We start from the raw sequence: 21,239 nt of genomic DNA, 5'->3' as shown, positions 1-21,239 counted from the left end.
GAGAGTAAATACATTGTTTCATTCTCATTAATTTTTAATTACAAAACAGTCTCTACACTGGAATGATCAATGCTTTAAATGCCATTGTGTGGGGTGTATTTTTCTTATCTAATGTGAGTTTTAGATCCAAATATCTAGTGTCAAAAAATTTCTTTAGGAAGTACAGTAGAGCGTCATTTATCCAAAAGAATTCCAGTTGGCAAATTTAAATTTTCGCTAGTGCTGTGGTGCTGCAATCTTTGGCTACTCCAATATTTTTATGTTTGTGTGTTTTTTAGCTGGCAGCACTGTCACTTTTGTGTGGTGTTTTTTTGAGGACTGTGTGTCATGCTGAATCGAACGTTTTTGATACTAGATAACTTCTAAAGTATAATTTTTTTTTTGTTTTTATATTTTTCAACATATTTATTTTGTTTGTAAAAAATAAAGAAATAATTTTTAACGATACAATAGCCACGATTATTATTTTAAAAAGTTTACGTTAGGCTTAACATTGACGAAAATTCAACGCGAAGCAACATGCAACGGAGAAAAATTTCAACACAGGATAGGTTAATGTATTTTTTCGTACACAATTGGTTATCCGAAAAATAAGTTATCCGAATAACCCCAGTCCTCAATTGATTCAGATAAACGACGCTCTACTGTATATAATCATGCATAGTTTGATGCTTAATGGAGAAAGTGACCATATTTTTCCTAAATTGGCACCCGAGTGCCAGAAAACCCCATATATGGTGCTCTTTAGGTTTTGTTGCAGGCAAAAGGTAATTCTTTCGGATTTTAGAGAGTTTGTTACTGTGAGGAAACAATTTACTTTGCACAAGGTGAAAATGTATTGCAAAAGAACAACTTTTCCACAAGAATTTTAAAGTTAATGACTTATAAAATGGTTTATTACTACTATGTTTTTTTTTTATAAGAAACCAATAAACACTAATACACATATGCATTATGGATTCTATAGTCGTGATTATACAAATAACTCTAGGTTTAAAACAAAACAAGTAATCCAACAAATAATTTATAAGGAAAAACGTTTGATAATTTTGCAACATTACTTAATTTTGTTACTAAACCAATGGAATGATCTCTCTTTTATTTGCGTTATGATTACTTAAATGATATGATGTCGAACAATGAAGATGTTTGAGTTTTAAAATACTTGAGAATTCCCAAAAAACTGTTGCCGGGGTAGACGAGCATGTCCCAACAAAAATGTTCCCAGAGTTTTTTCTTATAGATATATGTATATGTACGAATTTAGACGGTCTATTAATTATGAGGTTGATAATAACTACTCATAATACCTGCCGGACCATGCATCTGGCTAGACACATGTGGACTGCCATACTGATTGTACATGCTCGGAAGCATCATGCCCGGAACATGGTTCATGCCGGTCCCGTGGCTCGACGGACCGTTCATGGGCATGCTGTAGTTACCATTCATCGGTGAGTGCTGGGGCTGGCCAGTGGCCGCTGGGGCATAACTCCCACGTCCGTAGCTCAGGGCATGCGAGCCCCTGGCACCAAACTTTTCGGCCCTGCTGCGGTCTGACGTGCGACTTCTGTTCAACTCTCTCTCTCTATTTACTCCAGATCCGAACAACTGCCTTTCTGTTGCACCTCTGGCTCCAGCTCCCATGCCCGTTCCTCCACGGGGGCCACCGAAAGTCTCATGGCTCCTGTCTCTCTTTTGGGATCGGCTGTCATTAGCCGAATTACGCCATCTGTTTCGGCCTACATAAAAGAAAAAAGTATACAATTAGGAAACCAAAAAGTGATATTTTTAAATACATCTTCATAAATTCTACCTTTATACGAGCCACTTGTTACCAAAATGATTAACTCCACAAAACAAAAAGTAAAGAAATGCTGTAGAATGTCATTTTTATATTTCATGTTACATTTTCTGTGAAATGACATAAGATTGGTTACACGAAAAGCAAAAATAATGATTATTCCAAGGAATTAATCAATTTGGCCCGTGAACGTCTAACATAATGAAATGAGAGATTTTATTTTATTTTCTTTGTAAAATAGTAGCTGTTATAAAATAACTATTTTTCTTTAAAAAATAAGTAATTTGCCATTTTTACCTTCAATATATAAAATACGAGGGAATTGGAAAATTTATAATTTTCCATCTTGAATGTAAATGCGTTATGATGCGGAAATAAATAAGGGCACATGTTCGAATTACTTTTTGATTTAGGTTGTCTCACCTGTCGAGACATCTTAGTGTGGCAGTAAATTAAGAAACATTTCTCTGTAGTAGAAAGATGCATCTTGAAGATTTGGCCAATGCTTAACTTATTGGATGTCATCATTGGACTGGAAAGCAGAGACATCAAAAGTCCATCTTCAGTTAGAGGATATGGGCGGAAATCCATAGAGGTATACTTTTGTACGATAATATCTGACCATGAAGTGTTCTTGGCAGTAAAATTCATTTCCCTCCTTGCCTAATTTTGATTTGGCACTGTCAGATTTCTATCTGTTCTAGTGCATCTATTCTGACTCTGATGACGACGACGATCAAGCAGTCAAATGTGCGTTACATATGCAGGATGCATCATTCTACTACCGAGGCTACAATAAAATCTCAACATAACATAAACATGCAAACAATCTATTTTTCAATTTCATTATATCTGTTCCATGTTTTCACTCTAAAAAGGGAACCTTACTTTCTGACTTTTCTGCATAAATAAAGAAATGCTAGAAATTCAATAATTTCTACATTATTGGAAAATACTTTATGGCAACATAATCTGTAGAATTCTGAACCGACTTATTAATGGAAGAGCATAATTCTTAAAATATATAGATGAGATTTTGCTGTCAGACTTTGAAAAACAATAGAAATAAAATAAAATAAAATCTCACGTTAAGTTTTAATTTGAGAAAAATAAACAATAGAAAATTTTATGTATTTTGCAATTCATTAACATATATCTGTTATACATGTATAACAGGTTAACACTAAATGAATACATAGTGGTTATAACAAGTATTTGTTGTGTTTACATCTAATCATATAAAGTTGGCTCCACATACTAGGTATTTGCTGAATGCCTAGTATGCAAATGTTTGACCGATATTTGGTATTCACAGTTTCCCACACCATATCATAGGCATTAACTTTTTGCTAAGTCCCAAATAAAAAGTGTGGAGCTGGATTAAGGAAACAGACAAAGAGAAACAAAGTATTTCTGAACTGACCATAATGTAACTCTGATAGTGATTTTAATTAACTAGACGAGTGGTTAAGTCTACTGGTTACAGTAATTTTAATGTCTTAAAACTGTTTTGCAAGATGCTCAAATTAGTAAAATGATCTCATTAATATTTCATCTTATACAAGCTGTTACTGTACATTTAAAATCAAAGTAAGAAGAGGAGAAAAGAATATGAAAATGGAAAAATCTATGTGAATTTTCAGAATTTTTGGTATAATTAAAATAAATTGACAACTTCTTAATATAGTATAAAGGAGGATGAATGCCATTATTAAAAAACAAGATTATCTTGAATAATACAAAGGTTGTTTTTTCTATATTTTTAAAAATCAGAATTGAAATTTAGAAATATGGACAAGAGACAATAACAGAAATCTAAAATTAATTTCTACAGTAAAAAGAAATCCAAAACCGCTGAAATTCCTTACTAATTCTCCGTACTGCTTGAACTATACGAGGTCTGTTCAAAAAGTTCCCTAACTTCATTTATTACGAAAAAATACTTCACTTACAATTTATTGGTCAGGGTCCCCTTCAAAGTACTCTTCTCCCAAAATATACAATTATCCCAACAGTGTTTCCACTTTTTGAAACAGTCCTAGAACACTTCTGGAATGCTCAAGTTCTCCATCGAATCTTTCTCTATCTCTGGAATGGTGGTAAATCTTTTCCTTTGAGTGGGTTTTTTCGTTTGGGGAACAGGAAAAAGTCGCATGGGGCCAGGTCAGGTAAGTAGGGTGGGTGGGGAAGCACAGTGGTCTTGTTTTTGGCCAAAAACTCATGAATTCTGAGGGACAAATGAGCTGGCGTGTTGTTGTGGTGAAAAAAACCACTTGCCGCTCCTCCAAAGTTCAGGCCATTTTTGCCTGATTCTGTCTCTTAGGTATTTCATAACCCCCAAAATTTCACAGAACAACACTGCTCCTTCAAAAAGCTCATTTCCGTGGATCCAATTTTTTGCCGAACCCTACTAACGGCCGTAACTCATCACCAAAACAAGATATCAACAAACAGCTTGAAGGAGGTTACTTGGGAGGTTTCCGTGGACACAAAGCCTCCAATCAGATTAAAAAATAACCAACTGGAGGTGTGCTATACAAAAAGTTCAGGAACTTTTTGAACAGACCTCATATTATTCAAAATTTTCAGTTTCCTTATGTCATCTAGCTAAATCCTAGATAAATGCTCAAATATCAGCGGTAAGAAATCCTGATTATTCAATCTTCAATCATCTGGATGTACGTGGGCCTGTGTTTTTTTTTTTATTTTTTATGCTGACATTTTAAAAAATGCTTTGACTGGAGACTGGATCAGTTTAGAATTGCATTCAAACATCAAAAAGTGATGGTTGAGTATCTCAAAACATCTAGTCTGCGTGACGACTTGTTTCTGTGAAATCACACATGAAAATAAATAAAGGAAGGATTTTATAGATTTTTACCTTATTACTGATCTGTCTAATAATGTATTTTCAAATACAACTTATCCAGATATGATTCCATATTATTCAGTTGTAAGGTGTCCAAAAAGTTACTATTCAGTAGGAAATTAGTAGTGTCATTAAAGTTACATGTATGCATCAATATTTTATGATAGATAAATTTCTAAAGTCGAAAGAGGAACATCCTTTTTAACTGGAAGAAAAGTTTAGTTTCTCCAAAAGCAATAGTTTGCGTGAGATAAATCACACACTATCCATAAGACCACCCTACTTCCATCATGTATTGGAAGCATGGAGGGCTTATTTCCAACAATCTGATTGGATGGAATTTTTGTATAAAAGGCAAGTGGCACATGTTTTTCATTGGTATTGTTGCTGTCGTGATTAACCAACGCTCTTGTCCCTCTCCCCAATTCTCTATTTTTATTTGTTCCCAAGAACTCTCAACACTCCATGTCTAATATGGATGTATTACAGGTAATATAAGTTTTGTAAACTCTCTCCCAGAAAGGCATTAGGAAAAGATTGTCGTTCATCTTATTTCCTTTTTAGAATCATTTGTATTTTAGAGATTTATTTTTATATGATATTTTTTGTACAGTTAATATTTAATCACATTTATATAATAGTTTTGGTCATCCCTTATTAATAAATTTATCCTTAAATTATTATCATTTGATTTGATTAGTGCCTAACTCCATCATCAGCCTATGATCCCAATGTATCCCAGGTTATCAACGATTTAACGTAAACCCTCCTAAAAATTCTTGCTAATTTTTAACATATTTTTTTGCTCAGAAAAGTCAATATTGTGAGTTAGGATGTGGTTAAATTTATTCTAACTGGTGTTGGGACTCTTCAGAGACAGATTTCTCTGATCTTTCTTTCACATTTCCATCTGAATATGGAATGGAGTTATTTCAAAGTCTTCGGTTCTCACACTTTGCAGTATATGGCATTACTACTTGCAGATATTCCAGTTCCTGGAAGACTTCTTTGCCAACAGTATAATGTCTAGCAGAATCTGGCCTGCTAGGTCTCTGGACCTCACTATAGATTTTGGAGCCTCTGAGAAACATTTCCCACATTTGCTGTGGGAGAAACTGTAATATCATATATAAAACTACACTTTTATTAAAACTTTACTTAAACTTTTCCCACTGCATAGTAATTTTATGGACACCCTGTACTTTATTGCTTGTCTGCTATTGTTCCTGTTCAGATAAGACAATCAAGACCATACCCTATTATATATTGAATAATTTTAATTGAGTACAATTTCTGAAATAATAATTCTAGTTTATATAAACTAACACATACAAGTTAAATTCCTATATCAGTATGTTAACTAAGGAGAATGGAACAAAAGAGAAATATCTGGCAAAAAATTACCATTAATAGATTTGAAAAAGGAATGGCAAAAATAGACAGGGTGCAGAATAATGTCTTATATACCCACATAACTGGCAAACAAAGACAGTTATGGTTGTGAGCATTATGTATAGTTACTGTAAAGGAACTACGCACTACAAGACTAAACTTACAGCACCTCAAAAATGATGCACAATATGAAAAAGTCAATTATGAAGTTGTTGAGTGTGACCGATTTTGGTACAAAAAGACATTCCTGCATACACAAATAGCATGAATAGAAAGTATGAAATGCACATCTGGCACAGACAATAAAATGTATATTTTTCAAGTGTTCATTCTTGTGTCCTCTGATGTGTGTTATTCTTGTTTTCTTAAGTCTTTGTGTTATATGTTAGATGTTGCTCACTTACATCAGTGTAAAAGGACTTTACTACACACCCTGTATACGGCTTTGTCAAAATGCAGGATGCGCTTTTGTTTTGAATTGCAAATACTTTAAAATTTTCATACCTTTACCTCCAGATATTCCTCTTGCCATTTCGGTTAATTCATACAATTTCGGATTGACTACTTGATTGGCTTCTTTCAGTACAGAAATCAGATCATTGGCCTGTTTCATATTTCCTTGTGTAAAGAAAGTGTAGGCGGTGCCGGATTTGTTGCTGCGCGCTGTTCTTCCAATACGATGCACGTAATCCTCGGAACAGGCAGGATAATCAAAATTGATCACAAATTTTATATCGTCCACATCTGCATTTTAAAAATTAACATTAAAATTATNTTTCCTTGTGTAAAGAAAGTGTAGGCGGTGCCGGATTTGTTGCTGCGCGCTGTTCTTCCAATACGATGCACGTAATCCTCGGAACAGGCAGGATAATCAAAATTGATCACAAATTTTATATCGTCCACATCTGCATTTTAAAAATTAACATTAAAATTATATAAAAAATATATATTTTTATTTCTTTTTCATTGCTTCTGTGATTTTTATATTTAATTTAAAATTTTATTTCATATAAAATGGGGTATTACTTTAAAAAACTAAGATTTTATATACACATATATATAAAAAAAAACTTTTCTTAAAACAATAACTTACCAAATATATAAAAAAAAAAGTATTTAAACATTGATAATTAAAATGTCCCTTAGTTTTTGTTAATAAGAAATGTGGCTTATAAATACTGACAACAGTTTATAACTTTAAATCATAAAAATTGTTTAAAAAAAGCAAACCAATTTGTATTCTGGCAGGCCTAAAGCCGATAACTTTAACAAAAAATTTAAGCCGATCTTATTAATTTTAGTCACTACTTATCTTACTTTCTTTCATGAGCGACTTTCTTCTGGCTTTAGGCCTTAAAGCAGTCAATTTCTTAGACCTTCTATACCTTACAAATAAGCACTTACGCCGTAAACAGAAGCAGCATGACGTTTCCTCTATGATATCTTGTTTTCTAATCTGAATAATCTAATTCTGCTTCGTACTAATTAACTAAACATTTCATGCAAAAATAATAAGTTTAACAATAAATATTTATTACTAAAAGTTAATTTAAAAAAAAAAAAAAAAAAGGCTAATTTACATACAACTTTAACTAAGTAGAAAGAGTAAAAAATTAAAATATAGAAACAGTGAAAATTAAAAATACTTAAATAAAGGCAGTAATAAATTTATCATCTTAATTATTAATAAACAAAAAATTATTTCCGCCAAACTTTGTACCATTCAACGTTAATTCAGTTTTCTTTTATCGGAACTTAATTAATGACAAATTAAATATATTCCTAATAATAAAACATGTAATTAGTACTTAAATTACAATCAGTTCTCTTTAGTTTCAACTCAAGATCAAATAAATTAATAATGTATCAAAATGTGTCATTTATGATGGATATTGAAAAATATAGTAACTTAAGAAGTCCAGAAAATAAAACTTTTGTGTAATAATCACATTAACTTGTATATTATAGTATTTTTGGTATCTTAAAACATTATATTTTACTGGATCTACCACCAAAGTAAATCCTCAAACCATGGGTGTCTGCAAATGTTTTCCTTGGGGCAAAACTTGGAGACAAATAATTACATCAATAAATTTTTATTTAAGTTACTGGGGTTATTTCACAAGTAGACTTTAGAACATGGTATGACATTGAAGCTTCCCATCACTGGGGGCGTAAGGCTACATATCTTGGTCACTTTTACGATTGAGTGAAAAATTCTGCAGATTACAATCTCGGGGCGGGGCAAGTGTCCTGTTTGTCCTCCTCTGTGGACGCTACTTTGTAAAAGCCAGAAATGTTACTTAAATATCCTGCCAGACTTTGAAGATTTATTTTGTATTTTCAAACACAATTTACGAAACAGTTTAAATTTAATGCAAGGAAATCTAATGATAAAGTTTAAAATGATATTCCTAATCAGAAATTGCATTTTTTTTTAAATCAGTATTTGGCAAACTAACTGGGAACATTATTTCAGACATTTCATTTAATTATATTTTACGTTGCAATTGTCATGTAGTTTAATGTTAGACAGAGAGTTATGTGGCACTACTTTAAATTAAATTAGTAATTAGCACAGAATGATACAGTCTGTAGTTATTTTAAAATAGAAAAACTTGAATTTATTAATGACTATTTCTTCAAATAAACAAAAATAACAGAGAAGTTTAATTTATGGGAATGTACTGTACATTAGTATCGGTTATTAAGACGAAAAGGAATGAAATTAATGAAATGAAATTAATTTTAATTGGAAACAGTTAAATACTTTTATCATAATTTAAATATCTTAACCATAAAAATGATTACTTACATGCAATTATAAAATTTATCCGTATCTTGATTTTGTATCGAAATGCGGGCGAGCAAAGATGATCGGAGGGCAGACGTAATACACAATGATATTTATTTTTAATAAAAATATAAGGAATTTGATAGTAAACAGAGTGATCATCTAGCAATCGAAGAACAAAATTATTCAATAAGTCTAACTAATCAACTGCTTTGATTTTCATTGATCAGCAAGATTATTTCCATAAACATCAAAGTTGTTTGATGCGTGTCTAGTCTTTCTGTTTTTGAAATAAGATGACAGCCCTATGTATGCCAACAAATTAAGTGTTGCACGTAGGATACGTAGTCATAACAAATATACTAACACAGAACTAATTTGTCAAAACCAGCGAGAGAATATATCAAAATGTTTTCGACTAAGTGATTGCAAAATTTAAAATGAAATTATAAAATATATTATTAATTATCTATACTATTATTAATGCTTAGAATAGTATGAAAACAAAGTGAATTCACTTAAAATATTAATGATATTTTATTTAAAAACCAACGTAAAATCAGTTATTCATATGCAATGTTTTTAATATACAAGGGTCTACCATTTTAAATTACTGTAATAATGATAATTACTATCCAAGTAGCATGCAACATATGCAAGTTGACAAAGTAACAGTTTGAACTTTGTCTCCTGCCTGCATTCTAATGCCTTGTCATCTACTACTTCTAGTGAACATCCTAAATGAAAAATGGCAACTTCATGACAGAAAAGACATTTTGCATTCTGCAGTTTATAAGGCTGGAATTGCTCCTCGTTATGCAACATGAGTAATCTGCGGGAGCCATAGAATTGTAACTGCCGCAGAAGGAGTGACGATGGATGTGCCGTAGCAAGCGTAGGAAGAATTTGAGTATTGGTAGGATGTATGTCATGTGATGCAAGGAGCAAGAATTAAGAAACTGTAATTGACAAATATGAAACTTGGATAGTTTTCCAATGTTTTAACATATGAGGTCAGTCCCAAAAGTAAGTGTTCCGAATTTTTATTTCAAAGTACAGGTATACCTCGCCTTACATCAGTAATTGGTTCCAGGAGAGGCGACTTAAGTCAAAAAACGATGTAAGTTAATTTACTTGTCACTAGGCTAAACCACAAATAACCATTCCCAGTTCTGTATTTATTTATAAATGCATTTTTAATAATATATGGTTAATAAGAATCTATTTTAAGCTTACAAACAAATAAATTTTAGTTTTTAATATAGTACAGGGAAAAAAGTAATCTAAACTTACAAATACATGTATGATATGTACATACTTGTAAATATGACTGTGTTAAACTGCACAGTCATTAAATAAAAAATCAGTACACTTACTTCTGGGACAGACCTTGTATAGTACAATGTTCTTGGATAACAATTAACATAATTAAAATAAGTTAATTACAATTAAAACCGGTAGCATTCTTTTCGAAAGGCCCAGTATTTAAAATTAGAAAATCTGATTAATTTATAAACATGCAGCACTAAGATTCATAGTTACATCATACTACATAATTTGTTGATCCATACATCATCATCAACTTATGCATTTTCATAGTTCAAAATGCTTAATAATACTTTCATCATTTGTTCTGTCACTCTGAAGAAGCTGCATAATGTTCTGATTTAATTATTTAAAATTCGCATGCACTCATCGCATATAACAATATATTGAAAACTCTTATTTTCATTACTGTATTATTTCTGAGATAACGAGGAACAACAGAATCTCATTTCAGTGCTACAGCACTTTGGTTATTGCACTTATATATAAACTAAAAGATTTTTGAATTCTGTGAGTAACAATTATCAACAGCCAAATGTTAACATTAACAGAATGAGATAAACTCATTAATTATAAACAAATATAAGGATGTGCATGCTAAACGTCTGCACAAATTTCAAAGTTGTTTAAAATTCATTTATTTATTTATTTTAAAATAAGGTTTTTCGATTTTATATTTAGATAGTTAAAGAACGGATGAAAAAAAAAAATAATAATAATAATAATAATAATGTTAGAACACAAACTAGCAGGATATAAAATGATTGATGTGAAATTAGGTTGTACAATAAGCAAATATAATTGTTATATTCATTATGATCAGTATGACAATACACACAACCATTGCTTATTTATTTGGAGGACTATTATTAACTTTTTTCATAAGATATTCTTAATAGGGAAATAATGTTTCATAATATTGTAATTTTAATATTTTCATTAAAACTGGTAGATTTAAAGTAATGTACGTATGATACCAAATTTACCGTTTTGCTGGAAGAAAATCAAGCATGCCTAATAAATTAAACATACTTTACTGTGTATACACAATCAGAATAAAAACATTATTATTATTGACATATATCTGAGAATATATTAATTAGTCATTATTACTTGATTCAGCAAATTTGTAGTAGTTTTGAATTTTTATTATAAACGATAGAAACCTAATTTTATATTTTTTGTAATTTTATGATAAAAATCCAAAACGTAATTCAAAAACTTAAGGATATATAACATCATCAAATTTGCCTTAAAACTTCTCAATAAATTATTATATTGTGGACAATTAAAGTTATAACATTAAAAAGTTTAACTCAAACCAAACCAATAAAACATACTTTAAAAATTTTAATTTTAGTATAAAAGTATTTACACATTACAAATTAAATGATCTTTGATTCTTTCATCTACGTAATAAATAATAAAAGTATATATATTTTTTTTAACAAGGTAACGCTTTAAATGTATTTGTTTTTTTAAATCTCCTTATTACTAAAAACATATAATGACAAAACATTTTGAAATGACTTGTTTTTTCCCCCATAAAATGAAATAAAAAATTAAAGAAAAATATGAAATATATTAAGAAATAGACACTAATCAGTTACCTGTGGTTGACTTCTTTCAATAAATCCAGCACAGCACCGTGGATGGTCAAGGCTTGAGGTAAATTCCAGCAGTTTTATATACTGAGAGCCCCAAGCTGCCACGGCAAGATAGGCAAGATGCTTGCGGAGCCCAACCCAAACTTTTATTCCTACCTATCCAGAATCCTCGTTGTGAACGTATCGACAGTCTTTGTTTGATTGCAAGCTCATTGCCTCAGCTGCATTGATATTATTTTTGTTACAATAACTGGAGATAAAAGTTCGAAGACATACAAAAGTTTTCTCAAGCAGCTGTTATGCCTAGCAGTTGCACCAACCACAGGTAAAACCCTTTAACCCCACAGGACGTTCGAGAAGGATGGGGATGACATGACTTTCGCTTTATTACTGTTAAAGAGGGACTCACGAAGCAAGCTATCTCCTCATAGAACATGGCCAAGATCCCACAGGAGGTGGATTTGTTGACCACCCCGCATGGGAAGGATGGTATCACCCAAATTTCCTGGTTCAGAGGCACGACTTATATTATTGCCAATCATTACAGTGTGCCTCTGTAAAAGAGAAGAAAGCTTCATATTAGAATATCTAAAGTCAATTAAATTAAAAACTTATTTAAATCAAAATGTAACCATTATTAATTTGTACTTATTACTAATTACTATTAATTCTACTTAACTCTTTAATGCTTTTCATCTGAATATTTTCCAAGTTTTTAAAATTTCTATATGTTACTAAAAATTGAAAATTTACAATTGAATTCATATAACTTGACGTTATGTTAATAATTAATTTTGATAGCATGCTCAACGTTAAATTTTCACACTTTAATTTTTCTGTATTATGAAGAATAAAGAATTAAATCTGTTTGCATTCCAATAAATAAAACAAATATTATAACTATTTAATGAAATAACGTTTATATTAAAATAAAAATTTACTTGATAAAAATCTTTTTCTGCCCTCTCTCAAGCTATTTTCTTTTTTACGTGAAAATAATTAGGCAGAATAGCCAACCACAAATTGTTTTATTCAAACCTAAAGACAATTTTCTACAGAATTATACTAATTGATGATCGAAATAAATTTAACACCTTGACTCCATGTTAAAACTGAAACTGATATTGAGTGTTCCCATTTTATATATTTTCCAAAAGATTATTAAGATTGAAGCAGTGTCGAGTTCTTCGATTTTACCTCAACAGTCAAAACATGACGAATCTAGCAAATTTTTAATGATAAATCTTTAATGGCAAATAAATAATTCAGATTTTCATTTTGTAATTTATCAAGAGGGGAAAAGTGGAAAGAATTTAGCAAACCTCTAATCTATCTCTCCCGTTACATTAGAATATTACAACTACATTTTTTTTAAATTTAAAAAAATAAAAAGTTCAAAGAGAAATAAATGTTATCATCATTATTCACTAATAAAATATCATCGCACTTCATTCACTTCAATTAAACTCTTAATTAATCTCAAGTAATTAGAATTCCAAATAATTAAGTAAAATTTTCTAACCAGAAATGTACACCAATGTATAATGCAATACTAATACCTACCTTCATGTAATCATTGTCAGCTTACAAATTATTTTGATATTGCTCAAAGAGGATAAAGATGATAAATTTTATCCATAGCTACAGTATACTTTAGTTAATTCTGTTCACCAAAGTACTAATTTTTCTTAATTTTAATCAATTTTGAATGTCTTTTTATATTCAAAACTTCAAGAAATAGTGACAAAGTGGAAAAAATTTAGAATACTGCCCTAGAAATCCCTGACTAGAACTTCAACCAAAAAAATTATTTGAGTCATTTTAATTGAATAATTAATTGAGTCACCTGTAATTTTTTTTTTAATGAATACACTCGTATGTATTTGACCTAACAAATACAAATAACAAAATATGGAGAATTTTACTTATTTTTAATCAACTAATTTATCTTAATATATAGTTTATTCTAAAAAAAAATAGTATCTTTTAATATTATAATAAATGCTTTTAAGTTGAATTATTGTTAATTGCTCGGGAATAAAATCTAGCATTAGAAAAACATCAATTTTTCACAGAATCTTCAGTTATAAAGCAATGATTCAATGAAAATTAAATTACTATTAAATATAAAGAATTTTCTAATACTTGAATTTTAAAGATTATTTTTTTAAAGAGAAAAAATAATCATCACATTCATATACAGTTAAACAATAGTGATGCTTGTTCTTGAAATATAATTAATTCATTTTAAACAAGTTTGAAATGATTTTGCTTGTTAATATATTTTTACTTTCATAATACATTTCATTCTATTCTTTAAAGATATTTTAAGATACTTTAAAGAATTTAAAATTCTTGTATGAAAATCAAGTTTACTAAGTATTTTTAGATTTTATCATCAGTTATATGCTTTAAATTTTCAGCATTAAAGAGTTAATACATTAAAATTAAGTTTTAAATTATGTCCCCCTCTCATGTCATGCCACACCCAGCACCTGATTTATGAAAAATGTAGTGGTTACAAAAATATTTTGAACATTTACTTTTTAAATTGAATTTTACAATAAAAAATAATAATAATAATAATGTTAGAACACAAACTAGCAGGATATAAAATGATTGATGTGAAATTAGGTTGTACAATAAGCAAATATAATTGTTATATTCATTATGATCAGTATGACAATACACACAACCATTGCTTATTTATTTGGAGGACTATTATTAACTTTTTTCATAAGATATTCTTAATAGGGAAATAATGTTTCATAATATTGTAATTTTAATATTTTCATTAAAACTGGTAGATTTAAAGTAATGTACGTATGATACCAAATTTACCGTTTTGCTGGAAGAAAATCAAGCATGCCTAATAAATTAAACATACTTTACTGTGTATACACAATCAGAATAAAAACATTATTATTATTGACATATATCTGAGAATATATTAATTAGTCATTATTACTTGATTCAGCAAATTTGTAGTAGTTTTGAATTTTTATTATAAACGATAGAAACCTAATTTTATATTTTTTGTAATTTTATGATAAAAATCCAAAACGTAATTCAAAAACTTAAGGATATATAACATCATCAAATTTGCCTTAAAACTTCTCAATAAATTATTATATTGTGGACAATTAAAGTTATAACATTAAAAANTGTAAAAAAAAAAAAAAAAAAACTAAGTAAAATTACAAATTAATTTAATACAGTTTTATTATTAACTGAGACCTGCATCATTGCATCTGGCATGCTGATACAAAATTCTTACAAAATAAATTATTTTTGTATGTTTGATGCAAATGTACAAAAAGAATTTTTTCTCAAAATCAGAATGCATCAGTAAATTAACTAGCATCATTCTGATATATTTTTCATGTTGCTTTACAATTTTGAAAGTGGATTTCTTCCATTTCTAATAACTTATAAACAAAGAAATTAAAATTAAAAACTATTCATTCTCCTATTTTTGGTTGTTCCCTACATTAAAAATGGGTCTTGAAGGGACACATTTCATGTCCTCTGTGGTTACAGAGGACATCAAATTGAATGCAACAGCAAAACTCCTGAATATTCTGAAAAACCTTCTAATAGTGCTTACATCAATGGCAGGATTGATGGTGCAAGTGTGTGCATGCTGAAGGGTCCTACTTTAAAGATGATTACATAAGCATTTCTACATGTCCTACTATTACAGTGCTTTACCACAATTAGAAGTTTTTGGCAGTCCATGTACGTTGAAGCTAATAAATTTCTAGTAACTTCTCCCTTTCTATATAATGACTTTCAAGAGAATTACTTAAAAGCCAACCATAGATTTTAGTATATTTTAATTCTCTTTGGTGAATAAGAGCTAAAAAATTGACTCTCAAACTTATCTCATTGGATATTGTAAACTATGTACAATTTTTCAAGTAAAATCTATAACAATGACATTAATGACAATTGCTTTATTTACCACTAATTCACTCCACTATCTAATAGTGGAGTGTAATATAGTAATCAATACCATCAAGAGCCACACCAGCCCCAGGTAGTTCAAACATAAAACATGCTATGGATATTATCAATGTTAAAAATTTTTTTCAACTTCATTTTAGCATATACTATACTTATCACCATATATTTGTAGTATATCCAATGAAATGTAACTTTTAAAAATAATTTTTGATACATGGTAAGTCAGTCTCATTGATGATTAAAACATGTAGCTCAATAATTATAATGCTAACAATAAACTTTTGCTCTTTTTATAACATATAACAGTAAAGTGTATTTTAACTAAAATAATTATATATATTTAGAATGATACTCCAAGCTTGACCACATGATGTCTTGTCTTGTTTACACACAACAGCATTCATTATTTTCTGTCATTTTGTCAACAGAATCAAATTATCATTACAATTTTGATTTCTTTCTTTCATTTTCTAAACTCTATAGTTTAAAAATCATTTCATATTAATTAAAGCTACATTCAAATATACAATTTATATTATTATTAAACAGTTTTCAAGTTAAAAGACAGTAGTAACATTAATTTTTGTCTGATATTTTCCCAACAGTTACTGAACAAACAAAACAAAATTTCAGCATCCCATTAGTTAGCCTGACACAATTTCAGCAGTTCTGTCTTAGTATTTTATTTTTGCTGTTTCATTTATATTCTTAAATTACATCTACATTAAATTACTAATGGAAAAGAACAAAAGAAATGAGGAAAAAATAGAATATTTGAGATGATGTTTTATAAACTGCATAGTGACATGTTTGAACAGCAACTTAACTTAAAGGTGCAAGATAAATGACAGTCAGTGTAGTAAGTTATGCAACATTTTTATTTTTGTTTAAAATTTTTTCAGATTAACTAAATTACATGCAGGAAATTAGAATAACTCAAGAGACAGGAAAGATAAAGATAAAATTATAACTGGAGGAATATGAAATTTGTAAAAAAGAAAAGCAACATTACTTATATTATATCAACAATAATACAGAATTGCAATCTGTTTTAAAGCATTTTTATTTTTAAAAAATTATGATTGTATTTCTGTTTTAGAGGGAAAAAAATACAATGATAATTAAAAAAGTTGTAGCTGTTTCACTAATTTAGTTGTCAGTACATTAACATAACCATTATTTATAATTCATTGTGTATAAAATAATAAAAACAAAATAATACTTTATAAAAACTTGGCTTCATTATAAGACATTTCCAATAAATTACAAAAAAATATTAGTTCTTCAATGTACTTAAATATGAAAAAACATTTTACCATTTAGAACCCAATCTCTTTCAGGCTGTGATTTATCACCATGAATACACATTGCTGGCCACCTGAAAAAAATAATTTATTTAAAAGATATTTATATCATAGGTCGGAAGAAAAAGAAATTGTGTATTCATTCAATTGCAGCTGTGATCCAGTCAAAATTTATATTGGAGAAACAAAAAGAAAATTCAGTACAAGAATAAAAGAGCACATACGTGCAATAAGGGGTAATTATGCAAATTCTGCAGTAGCAGAACACTGCAATAGTTATGGGTGCCAAATTGACAAAAATACTATAAAAATTAAGAANCAAATGTACTATTTAAGTGGCAATTCACAAATTCTCTAGTCTAGTCAAGCTAATGTTTATTAGTCCATATAATTACAAATATAAACACAGTTATATTAACATAAGTTATATGTTATACAATTATAGTCCTAAAAGAACTGTATCACTAGAAGATTATTTTAAAAAAAACTCAAAAATTGAAGTAGATTTAAACTCAACAGAAAATCAGAATTATTAGCAAAGAAACATTAATAAGAACAGAATGTAAGACAATCTATTGAAACTATTCTGGAATATGCAGTAAACATAATGAAATTAAAGGGATTCGTATTAAAATTTCATTGATTTTATACCAATATCACTTATAAAATTTATTAAATCAGAAGAGCTCATAACAAACATGCTATAATATAAAGCATTCAATTAAGTTACAGACTGCATCTTACTGCAGTGTTCACCAGCCTAAACAGATAAATGTTTACTTAAGCCAATGTTAAAGAAAATAAAAATTTAATGAATGCAAGTTAAAAAATTGAAAATCTTAGCAAACATTTTCACTTGATCAATCAAACTTCTATAGGCAGAAAAACTGACCAGAAATAGAACATAATTGAAATTACAAATGAACGAAACATATTTTCAAAATACAGAATATAAAAAAATGAAATAAAAGGATGAATTAAGATGCTATAACAGAGGGAAAACAGGTTTTTTCCTCCTCTGTCTAATCCAAGTTTTAAGCAGAGGAAAAAAAAAACTAATACTTTTTAATTTTACATTTATTTTTTGACATAACACCTTAATCCATCATTCAGTTCATTTTTCACAATATTTTGTATTTTGCAAATATGTTCCACTCAATAAGTAATTTATGTTCTATTTTGGATCAGTTTTTCTGACCAAAAAAGCACAATTAGTCAAGTAAAAATATTTGCAGTTTTTAATTTTTTTAAACACTTTTATTTAACTTGCTTTATATCGTGTCCTCAAATCATGCATCTCAAATTTCATTCACTTATAATTAAGACAGAAAGCTGAAACTTTGAAGACACACCTAAGTCCAATGTCAACATATTTTAATGATGTTTTAGAGGATTAAAACTGAAGTGGAGTATGTTGAGGGTGAACACTTCATCATCCCCAATCTCAAAAACATTACCAATAAAACTTTTTTTTTTTTTAATTTTTTAAAAATACATTAAAATTATTCATTTTAGTGTTCTTTAAGCTTTTATTTTCTCAAGTGAACAATTCTTGTTATCCAATGACAGCTTGTGTTGTGTTCATAGCTACCATTTATGTTTACAAGCCTATATCCATAAATTATGATAATGATACAATTTGAGATAGTGAATGGGATGGAAATCAGCATTCTTTCATTTGTAATAATTATACAAAATAAACTATAAAATAGTTATCATTAATTGTCACAAATCAATAAATGGTCTTTATAACCATAGACAGATAACAAAAAATCATCTCTCTCCTAATTATTCAAAAAAGAAAAAAAAAAAAAAAAGCAATGCTGACAAAATCCATCCAAATTTTAAAACATTATCTAATTATTATATATAAGGTTCCTATTCAAATTTCTGTTTTAAATTCCCTGACATCCCCTGGCCAATTTTGTACAAATTCTCCGAACGTCACATACCTTACCATATGGCACATTGACAAAATAAAATAACATTTGACTTACTATGCACTTATGCTATTGCTTCTCCAACTTTTTAACTAGCTAATTTTTCTAATTAACCATTACATATTTTTTATAATTGCCAAATTATTAAAACTAAAAGCAAAATGTTTTATTAAATTATAGTAGTTTATTCTGTTATTAATCCACAACCATAAATCCACATGGTTTTAAGAAATGAGAAAAGCTATTATTTATTTATCTTTTTATAACATATAACAGTAAAGTGTATTTTAACTAAAATAATTATATATATTTAGAATGATACTCCAAGCTTGACCACATGATGTCTTGTCTTGTTTACACACAACAGCATTCATTATTTTCTGTCATTTTGTCAACAGAATCAAATTATCATTACAATTTTGATTTCTTTCTTTCATTTTCTAAACCCTATAGTTTAAAAATCATTTCATATTAATTAAAGCTACATTCAAATATACAATTTATATTATTATTAAACAGTTTTCAAGTTAAAAGACAGTAGTAACATTAATTTTTGTCTGATATTTTCCCAACAGTTACTGAACAAACAAAACAAAATTTCAGCATCCCATTAGTTAGCCTGACACAATTTCAGCAGTTCTGTCTTAGTATTTTATTTTTGCTGTTTNGTGACTTCCAGGTGCTTAGGAATCTTTTATATATTAATTATTATTATTTATTTCTTTAAAATCCAATTATAACAAACAAGTTATTTACCCATCTCTTCTCATTCTTCTTGTCAAATCATCTACTCTTCTTTTTGTTTCAGCAAAAATAATTGTCTGTAATTGAAAAATTTTAATAAAATAAAGAGAAAATTATAGACATAAGAAAAAAAAAAAAAAGGGAAACGAAACCAAACAGATTTAATTATAAATAAAACATCTTAGTAATTACTTATAAAAAGATTATCTAAAAATCTTTCATAATAAAGTTACCTTATTCTCTTTTTCATTTGTTATTTCTTCCAACAATTTAAAAAGTCTAAAAGAAAAGATATCGTAATTTAGATTAAAATTATTTTTGAAATAAACAATTATTTTATTATTTTTAAGTTCCAAAAATAAAATTAGAAAATGCATTAAAATTCCAAAAAGACATTGCCTTTCTCATAGTAAGTTGTTATAAATTTACTGTGATAAAGGCAGTTTTCTTATTTTTCTAATATTATAAAAATTATTAAGAAGTTCATTAAGAATTATTTTTACTAAATTTTTAGTATACATGCCTACAATATATTTTAAAAAGTTTTATTATTATATTAAGATATATATATATTTTAATTTATATGGAAATTTAAAAACAATCAAATATAATGTGGAAGTCTGAGAGGTATCTACAGAGATTCAATCATTAATTTAATTGAATACGTAAAAGAGGCATTTAAGCCATAGTGTCCTATTGACACAGTTGATCGTTTGATTTGATTTAATTTTAATTCCAAAGAGAAAAAAGAACTGAATGCAACAATTTCAAACTTTTATGCAGTGGTTAATTAATTGGCATGCTTTTCTTTATCCAATTAAATTAAGATATCAAATTCCTGAAATTAGTAAAAATTAACTATCAGGAAATTGAATTATCTGTTTTATACAATTCAGTCATATTTTAAGTATAAAATACTCAGTGCTGATGTGGAGTGATTAAAAAGTAACTTTACTTGATTTGCAGTTTAAAAATAAAAGCACTATCAAGTATAACTCCAACATAAGTAGTTAGTTAAACTTAAATTGATAAAATTAAATGGTTAAGGCTGGTGTGCACCAGTTTTCAGCATGCTACAAACTTATGCAGAGTTTCATTTGTCCAATAATTGATTTAAGTTTGCTATATAGTATAGCATTATAGTGCTAATATTGTAACAACTGGTGCGTGCCAGTCTTTAGAATGGACACAGTTATGACCTAACACTTGCAAACAATGGAGCAGTAAGAAAAGTAGTCTTGAGAAAAAGTCCATACAAATATTCAATTTTCAAAAAAAGCTTCCATCACTGAAACCCATTGTCAGCTCATCAAATTATGGAGATAATGTCATATTCCATCAAGGTGTCCTCTCACACACTGACTATACAGCAGAGGCAAAAGAGTTGGACCAACACAAAATAACTTTCCAAAATAAGGGATTCCATAATATTCATAAAGTTGACACAATGGTATTAAAAATTTTTTTTAATGTAAAATCTATAAAAAATAAAT

General features: G+C 28.6%; 1 protein-coding gene across 1 annotated transcript in view; it reads right to left on the bottom strand.

The window, feature by feature from the left end:
- Nucleotides 1-571: 571 nt before the first annotated feature.
- Nucleotides 572-21,239, bottom strand: part of LOC111627075 (ATP-dependent RNA helicase dbp2-like) — a 49,426-nt gene continuing 28,758 nt past the window's right edge. The window contains 6 exon segments of the mRNA XM_023370632.1: nucleotides 572-1,742; nucleotides 6,570-6,844; nucleotides 15,187-15,220; nucleotides 17,075-17,136; nucleotides 19,759-19,823; nucleotides 19,980-20,025. Coding sequence (XP_023226400.1) covers nucleotides 1,276-1,742; nucleotides 6,570-6,844; nucleotides 15,187-15,220; nucleotides 17,075-17,136; nucleotides 19,759-19,823; nucleotides 19,980-20,025 — 949 coding nt within the window. The 3' untranslated portion in view covers nucleotides 572-1,275.

The sequence above is a fragment of the Centruroides sculpturatus genome, unplaced genomic scaffold (assembly GCF_000671375.1).
Source record: "Centruroides sculpturatus isolate CEXI.00-Female unplaced genomic scaffold, Cexi_2.0 scaffold33, whole genome shotgun sequence".
NCBI lineage: Eukaryota > Metazoa > Arthropoda > Arachnida > Scorpiones > Buthidae > Centruroides > Centruroides sculpturatus.
Note: the sequence above shows the minus strand (reverse complement) of the source record. Positions and strands in the feature narration are given on the sequence as shown.